This window comes from Mandrillus leucophaeus, unplaced genomic scaffold, assembly GCF_000951045.1.
Source record: "Mandrillus leucophaeus isolate KB7577 unplaced genomic scaffold, Mleu.le_1.0 Scaffold199, whole genome shotgun sequence".
Classification (NCBI taxonomy): domain Eukaryota; kingdom Metazoa; phylum Chordata; class Mammalia; order Primates; family Cercopithecidae; genus Mandrillus; species Mandrillus leucophaeus.
The window spans coordinates 755413-764764 of record NW_012102020.1 but is presented as its reverse complement, the minus strand read 5'-3'; the positions used below and the strand labels follow the sequence as shown (position 1 = coordinate 764764).

Here is a 9352-nt window from a genome sequence, read left to right as displayed (position 1 = left end):
CCGTTTCAAGTTGCAGTATTCATAGAAAGCAACTGGGTACAACACAGCAAGAATATTCACAATTTGGTACAGCCCAAACCAGAGGATCACCAACGGACAGCAAGATCCTCCTTTTGGAAATTATTTACCCATAGACTATGTAGATCTATAGATAGATCACACCCAGTTATCTAAGATTTCCCTGGTTTTAGAGCAAGTGGAAGTTCCATTGAGTCTTAGCCAGCAGTTGCAGCTCTGCTTTCCCTAACGGCATGTTCTTCTCCTCTTACAAGGTTAATTTTCTGCCGCCTCCATGTGTCTTCAAATTTAAGGCTTTCCCGAGCACCTTTACTATGACTTACTAGATATACAGGAGGGTCTCTAATGTGTCTTGAACAAACAAATTTAGTGGATGGTCCGGCTGCCCCTTGCTCAATAATCCCAAAGACTTCTTCTCAGCACTGAGAAGAGCTGCAGAAATCAATGCTATCTCCTAGCACCATGGGAGAAAAGGTCCAGAAAACACAATTCGATGTGCATTTTAGGGAGCACTTGCCAGAAACGTTACAATAGGAGCACTGTCCTGGTTATCTTCTTGGATTCAATCACAAATCTAGAGCACAGGTGAAATTTAGAGCCTGTCCTGCACTAAGAATGCAAATCTCAGTAAGACCCCCCCGCCCACACACTTTGTCCAGAATAAGCTGAGCACACAAACATCCCAGGGAATCTCTAAATACTGTTAGGAACCGCTTTAGAAAACACTTTAAAGCAAATACCCCGAGTTGACTTCACTCAAGTCCCCAACCCACCCTCATCCCTATCCCCCCAGAAATTTCATTCCTTGATTAACTTCTCTGAGTAAGATGTAAAGTGAGGTTTGGAAAATGACATGAGACAGGTTTAAAAACACAATCAATGAAGACATGCCAGAATTGGACATCCCAGGTGATTCCAAATGCATTGTTCAAACTGAACTCATACAAAGCATGCACAGAGCCTACACAGACACTGCTGAGAGTTTCCATGGAACCATCAATACCTACTCGAAGAAGGACTTTCCGAAAGGGCAAACAAAACAAAAAAACACCGATGTTTACAATTTGTTAATAACAACAACAACAAAAAGCCATTCTGGAAAAAAAGATTATCAGAGAAGTGAAGAAAACTGTGTCTCACAGATTCATGCCAAAGCTTGGATGGAAGCCCCTCAAAGTCTAAGTATCACGTTAGCATCAACTGGTACTCATTTCTCTCTACCTAAGACTAGAAGATTCTCTCACAGCTTTACTGTTTCCTGGCAAGTGTTTTCAACAGCCTTTCCAGCTGAAGGGACAAACCCAGGAAAGTAACAAGGCCCAAGACCCCAGACGGGTAAGATAAGCAGCCCCTCTGAGAAGCTTGCTACTCATTCACTGAAAGTGGAGGTCACATACTACTTTCACTCTCATTAGCAGGTAAAAAGGGATTTTCTGACGGCAACAGTCACTCTGTGTAAGGTTTAACTTTACAGGGCAGTAAGTTATCAAAAAGTTATCATTAAAAGCATATTATTAGTGTCATAAACATATTTATATTTGGAATTACACCATTTGATATTTCCATTAAGAATGCAAAGCTTTGAGAAAAGCATCCTGTAAAATCATGTCGCTGAAAACAGGAAAGTATCCAACTGAGTGTAAATGGTCTAATGTCATCAACCTGAAATGGACCCTGGTGACAGGCACTATGGAGCCAGCTACCTTGATTGATAGAGAGAAAAAAGCAGAATGGCAGGGAATGGTTCCAGATCAAGAATCTCTCCCTTATCAGTTAAGAGTTCCATACTGAGCCTATGAAAAAAGCAAATTAAAAAGATTTTAAAAAAGGGAGAATTCGATTCCAGGTCAGAATTTATCTAATGATTTGAAATGTTTCCCATTTACCATGTCTAAAAAATGAATGACTCATGCTAACCCAGTTGGATTAATAACTTCTTTTGATGAGATAAAATATTACTTAGGTTTAGTCCAGCTTAGCTTGACTATTCTTCCCATTTGAAAATCCAAATGACCTTTAGAAGGGATATAAAATACCCAGAGTATTGTGATCTCTAGAGGAAATACAATTAAACAAACAATAAAAACTTGCTGTTTGTTGCCAAAGAATTAAGTACGACAATATCTACAACTTCTCATATTTATAGATTAACATGTGATGGTTCTTGGGAAAAATACTATCACTGGTATTTGCCATCTCTAATCCTAGAAGTAAATCTGGTTATCTTTTGAAAATACTTTCTCATTACAGAAATGCTAAATTATGTTTATTAAAGTAGTTCAAATTGGATTACCCAACTCTATTTTGAAATCAATATGGCAAAGAAAGGCCTGTGCCAAAAATCATCACATTTATAAGAATATCTGCAATTTTAAGCAACAAAACAGTAACTGGTAGGCCACAAAGAGAGTGGGGCATCACAGAGCTAGCCATTCTCTATTTGAAACCAGAGAATTCTCCTTAGTTAGAGAAAAAATGAGCTATAAAAGTAAGTTTGCCTCAAAAATTTCCTTCAATTTTATAAAAAATGAAGATTGTTACATATTAAGACTTTGACATGGAATTTCTTAAACATAGCCAATTACATTAAAAATCATAGCTATTTTCAGAGAATGAATGTTAAAACTGAATGGTGGAGAAGGAAACTAGAAAGCAGGATTACAAGACTTTCTAATTAAGAGTCTCACTGTCACATTCAATAATCCAGCCATGTAAGTTCACTTCACAGGAAAACCACCAAGGACATTATAATCTCTATTTTTAAAAAGACGTCAAGAAATTCTTGATTCTATACTGTCTCTGTAGCAGGACTGACACACAGGTGAGTCAAAAACCAAAATAACCATCACTGAAATACCAAATCTCTATATAACAGGAGAAGCCGATATACTGGCATGGTACACTGTTGGGTTATTTGCAGTTCTAAAGAACATTCTTGCCACTATTCTAAAATGTGTACTGTGCAACACCACGTTTCATGGCAAGACAATAACTGAAATGCTAAGCAAGGCAATCCAGTGAAGTCGAATGTCCATAGTACACAGCTGTCTTCAGCCTATTCATCAAGGCTGGTAGTACCGGAAAACTGCCATGTTCACCAGAAGAGCTGGTTCTTCCTATGCTCATTACATTTTAGTTTTACACAAGACTACTAATTCATCAGCCTGCACCCCATGATTTACTACTGAGTAGTTAAATGATGGTCAAAAAAGGCAGAGAGAGGGTAAGAATCACATAATAAAGATACATTCTATGGGATAAAAAACGTTTTTAAAAGTCAGCCTAATTGTATCTTTAAAAAGTTGCTTCTGCCAAAACCAGGAGTGAATCTTACAACTTATACAAACCAACTTCCCAACAGGCCAGTAAAGTACTTTAAGTACACAAGTAAAAATAAAATTTAGTGCCAGCGTTAGTGACATATTTGGTTCTCATTTACATTTTAGTCATACTCAATACTGATTAGGCACACGGCATTAAGTTTTAAAAAATAATGAATTGTTCAAAAGATTATTACTAGACCTATAACTATTATACTCTCCTCAGTCATCCCAGTAAGATTAGGAGCAAGTTACTGGTCAAATGATACCTGAACACAGAAAAAAAAAAAAAGAAAATGATTAACCAGCACACTTTTAATTAGCCTAGAGATAATATGCAATAAAGGGGAGAGACTGGAAGCGTAAAATTTTGGAGTGGAAAAAGGACTTCAGAGATAATCTAATTTGCTGGTCTAGAAAAGGCTGAGCACTATTAATCTAGTCCAATTCTCTCATTTTTCAGATGAGAAACCCGAGATTAAGAAGAAAGAGAAGTGTGAAGTAACAACTAGCAGAGCTGTTACCCAAGTACACTCACACCCCTAGTGCCCTTTCTGCATATAATATGTACTATGCTGTGCATTTGATTTGTACCTGGAGAGAAATTAAATCTTCCTCATTTTTCAGTTGCTAGTGGCTCCCTCTGGCATTTTTCCGAAGTGTACAAGTGAGATCCCTGCTAGCTAGAAACGTTTACTCTGGGGGATCAGTAATCCTTTCTTACTTGGGTACTGGTTATGCCTTACTGGCAGAACTTCATGACCTAAATCTAAAGTTACGAAAGGTGGAGCTAAAGAAATGGGTGAGTCAAAAGAAAATCTGAGCTACAGTGCTTGCCACTTTTCAGTCTTGCTTAAGACTTTGCTGACTAAAACATACTCTTCCCTTTTCCTAAGCTTGAATAGGTAAACATTTACATGCTCTCCAGTTATTTCATGTGTAGTGTGTCTCCCTAACTGGATAAAACAGGCAGGAATCAGATCTTATTTATTATTTTTTGAGACAGAGTCTCGCTCCCTCACCCAGGCCGGAGTGCAGGGGTGTGATCTCGGCTCACTGCAACCTCCGCCTCCCGGGTTCAAGAGACTCTCGTGCCTCAGCCTCCCCAGCAGCTGGGATTACAGACATGAGCCACCATGCCCAGCTAATTTTTATATTTTTTAGTAGAGACAGGGTTTCACCATGTTGGCCAGGCTGATCTCAAACTCCCAACCTCAGGTGATTCCCCCACCTTGGCCTCCCTGGGATTACAGGCGTGAGCCACCACACCTGGCCAGGAATTAGATCTCAGATTTCAAAATATTTCCAACTTCTATAAAGAACTCAATAGCTAGTTGTTGATGTCTAAGTCAAGGAAGAATTATATATAAGATTTAAAAACATACACACCGAGGGTTCAATAATCTGGTATGGATGGGACACAGAAAACAGAATTGTAGGCCGGGTGTGGTGGCTCATGCCTGTAATCCCAGCACTTTGGGAGGCCGAGGCGGGCGGATCACAAGGTCAAGAGATCAAGACCATCCTGGCCAACATGGTGAAACCCTGTCTCTACTAAAAATACAAAAATTAGCCAGGCGTGGTGGCACTCGCCTATATTTTAAAAAAAAAAAAAAGATAATTGTGTCTTTTCTGAAAAATGTTTAAAAAAAGAAAAAATTCTTTTTTTACCCTTTTCATTTATTCTTGGCAAATAATGCCACATAGCAATTTTCCTTTCACATCTTCACCAGTGCATCATTTTAAAAAAGCAATAATCAGCCTCTCAAAATAATGGCATAAATAAACATTTATAGGCATAGTGCAAATCCCAAAACTTTAACCCAACTACTTCCTCTATATTTATGGGAACAAAACTAAATGATAATTTACAAAGCCCAACAATGAGAAGATAACCATTTGGGTGGCTTGATTCTCTTGCTGTCGGAGAACACAGCACGGACGTTGAAACAGTATGGACTCTGGATTCCAATTCTGATTTGCCACTCACTAGCTGTGACATCCTGAATAAGTTCTCTATACCTGTTTTCTTAACATGGGAAGAAAATATATATTTCGTACAATTCTTAGGGAGACTGAAGAAGAAAATGTACATAAAAGTACCTAGCGCATGCCAGTTACTCAGTATTAAGTTTCCTGTTCTTTTCTCATTTGGCACTGTTCTTTCTCTTCTCCAGTTCCTTCCGATATCAAATTCAAAAAAGTATTCCTCTCACTTTTTTACCACTAGTTTTCTTCTTCTTCTTCTTCTTTTTTAAATTTGAGATGGAGTGTCACTCTGTTGCCCAGGCTGGAGTGCAGTGGCACAATCTTGGCTCACCACAATCTCTGCCTCCCAGGTTCGAGCCATTCTCCTGCCTCAGCCTCTGAGTAGCTGGGATTACAGGTGCCTGTCATCACACCCGGGTAATTTTTGTATTTTTAGTAGAGACGGGGTTTCTCCATGTTGGTCAGGCTGGTCTCGAACTCCTGACCTCAGGTGATCTGCCCACCTCGGCCTCCCAAAGTGCTGGGATTACAGGCGTGAGCCACCATGGCCTGGCCTTCCCAGTAGTTTCCATTCCATCTCCCTGTATTTTTCTCTTATCACTCTCGAAGTCTATCTTTCTTGTTCTTTTCCTCTCTAGCTTTTTTTTTTTTTTTAACACTCTCAGCTGTGTCCAACACCCACAAAGAATGACTATTTTTAACTAACCTTACTGACCTCATTTAATCTATTCAATAAAACCTCTGCCCTAAAGAGCAAGGAAACTTGCAGAGGAAATAAGGCAAACTGGAAGACGCCTACTCTGTCAGTGGATTGAACTCTTGAGCAAGGCAATACTCCTTATGGACTCTTCTCGTGCACAATCCGTAACTATTCCCATGGGCCTCTATATCAACCCTGAGATAATTACACTCCTGCCTCAAAATAAAATAAAACAAAGCCCACCACATCTTGTATTGTAGACAACCCAGCTGCATGTTAAGCTGGGTGAAAGTACCATGCTGTCTTTTAAATCACTTTATCTCTACTTAACCATCCCGCAGTAACCCAAGTTGAAAAAGTCACTTTGGTTTCTCATCAATGAATCTGCACGTGCTGAACATGTCAGAAAGAACTACACCCTCTCACTGATGAACATGTTGTCAGTTCTCCCAGCTGTTCTATCAAGAGAAGCTAGAAGGTAAAGAGAATGAAACAGAGCCCGACAGGAAAAGTGGCTGACTTGACATGTTTGAGCGAGCTGGGCTTCAGCTATGACTTTGCTGGAGTACAGATGGGCACCATCAGAGCGCAAGGCTGAGCAAACCTCCTCTTCTTACCCTGTGCCTCCCTGAATTTTTAGATTTCTGACCTTGTCTGCTACCAACAAATGTTTTACCCTCCAGTGCACCTTTGATAATATACAGCTCTATTCTTCAAACGGCAAGTATGTTATCCAAGTTCAGAGATACAACTGAGGAATGAACATGAAAACCATCTCTCACTCAATAAATCAGAAGCTGCTAGTTAAGCCTCAAGAGCCTATGAAAAAACACCAAAGTGTAAGTATTAGTCACCAATCTAAAGAGAGAACTCTGACTCAAGGTAGAAATGAAACTGTAATTATATAAATATATTTATAAATATTTATACAATTATATACTTATACATAAGCACTTACACAGACTTAGAAAAAAATGTAAGAACATTAATTCAAAAGGACTCACTGAAGAATAAACAGAATTGTCCATGATTTCCTTGAGGAGATACATAACTCATTCTTTTGGGAGGGTTCCTCAAAATTCAACCATTAGAAACCATAGTCTATAACTGTGTACTAGCAACACATAGCATCTTTTTTTCTTCTTTTCCCCAACCCCCTAATTGCCAAGAGAGCAATCTTAAAGTAGATGACAACCTAAAGGTCTCTAAGCAATAGCTGAGGAACTTACGTTCCTCGGATAAAAGAATCAATCTAAATCCTCAATTGACAAAAAGGTCCATTTAATATTTTCATTTTACAAGTTAAAACTTCTAGAATCACGACTACCCCTTCAGAGGATTCCATTTAAGCTCAAAATATGAACTGAGCATAGGGTGAAGTTGGTGTGTAAATGGTATTCTACAGATTCAAGATGGCCTCTTCTAAAAAACACCGAAGAAAGCTTTCACCAACTCAAATTTGATTTTCGGTTTTGTTGGCAGAAAAACCCCACAACATCTGAAAATGACTAGCACCCTCCGCCACCCCCCCTTTTTACTAAATGTTGTCTTTTGAATTGAGTTTAAAGGTCTTCCCCTTACAGAGGCTTTCAGTTCTGATACCTTTTGAAAGAAAACAGCATGCGGACTCATGTTCAATTCAGTCACCACAGCCTTTCAGAGACTGTTCCAACCAGGGGCAAAAAATGAACCATTATTTCTAACCAAAAGAACATGGTTAGCAACTCTCAGCTGAACGGTTTTCTTTTTCCCCAGGGACATACCTAAGTATGCCTGAACCACCACAGGACAATCAATAACCATAGTGGTTACAATTACAAGCCATTGTATTACATGATCATTGACCAGCTGCCTTCCTACAGATCACTGCAGACTCGGACAATGGAGGGCTCCAAAGGAGCTAATCTGCTGTGCTGGCAAAAACAGCAAGCATCTTCCCATCCCAGTCACCACGACAGGTTCACTTAATGTCCACTCCTGGACTAGCAGGATCAATACAGAGTAATAAAGAAAACTCTCTCAGCTAGGACAATGAAAGTCACCCCGTGCTATATGCTCCATATTTAACACTCATTCCGCCAGTAACACATGTCATGGAAATAGTTCTTACAGCTGGGAACATGAAAATCCTTTGAAAAAAGTTTTTAGGTATGATGAGCAATAATTACAAGGGATGCTTTTTCCACAGAAACAAAAGCCTGGATATTTTCTTAAGTGATATTTCCTACATGAAGAACACAACAAAACCAAATCCACGTTAGAGAATTTCTTCTCCCTACTACACATGGGGGCTTACAAAAAAGGGAGGGTTGTTCTTACTCTGAATCTAGCCATTCCTTTGCCCAAAGAGTCTGGGGAGTAACGTTAACATTTGATCCCAAAAAAGTGCCGTGCAAAAGACCACTTACTGGGACACACAATTCCTGCTGCCAGTACTAGGAGAGGTCTTATTCTTACACTTCAATTTGGTCACCAGATTAGGTAAGAAAGTGTAGGGGGAGGCGGAAGAGTACGGAGTAGGGAGGGAGAAAACAGAAGAGAAAGAAACAAAGGGGGAGAAAGAGACTGACTACAGGAGAGATTAAGAAATAAGAGAAGGAAGGTGACTTGCTTGCCCAACTTTGGCTCTGTGGTCCTATGAGCCAAAATGCATACTTAGTGACATGGTATCTCACAGGAAAAGGGAAAAAAGGGGTAAGCTGAGAGAGGTCAAGCCATGGTGTTAATTTCTTTCCTGTACAAAGACAGTCTCTTGAGGACAAAGGCCTGCCTCTTGCAATGTAATATCATAGTCCAGATGAGATAATTTCCTTCGAGGAAAGTTGGTGAGAAGTTCAAAACGTTCATTTGGATATCCTTTAGACTGGACGTGCTTCACCAAAGCCTATACAAACAAGAGAAAGACAAAGCCATTAGATGGAAATAAAAGGAAAGAGCATATTAGTGAATTAAATATAAAACATTCTCTTTTTCATCATATTAGATCAGCTATTAAGTGTAAGTTCTCTCAGATAACCAAAGCTTGCCCTTGTGGAAGGGCCACTAGAAACCTTTGTACGGGGAGAGAAATCTGTACCCAATTACGTACAGCCATTAAGTGAGACTGAAATACACAGTTATTATTTGTCTCCCCAATACATACACCCAGTCACTATTTATAAAATTAAATTATTGTTCTCATTTTTAAACATTCTATCCGTTTTCCTTTCTTCCTTTTATCAAGGAAGGCAAGTCCTTCATTCTACTACACCCAAGTCCTTCATTCTACCTACACCCAGTCCTTCATTCCACTACACCCAGTCCTTCATTCTACCTACACCCAGTC

General features: G+C 39.3%; 1 protein-coding gene across 1 annotated transcript in view; it reads right to left on the bottom strand.

The window, feature by feature from the left end:
- Positions 1–6910: 6910 nt before the first annotated feature.
- UBXN7 (UBX domain protein 7) overlaps positions 6911–9352 on the bottom strand; it is an 85383-nt gene continuing 82941 nt past the window's right edge. Inside the window, exon 11 of the mRNA XM_011978725.1 lies at positions 6911–8911. Within this exon, the coding sequence (XP_011834115.1) occupies positions 8750–8911 (162 nt within the window). The 3' untranslated portion in view covers positions 6911–8749. The remainder of the gene's footprint in view (positions 8912–9352) is intronic.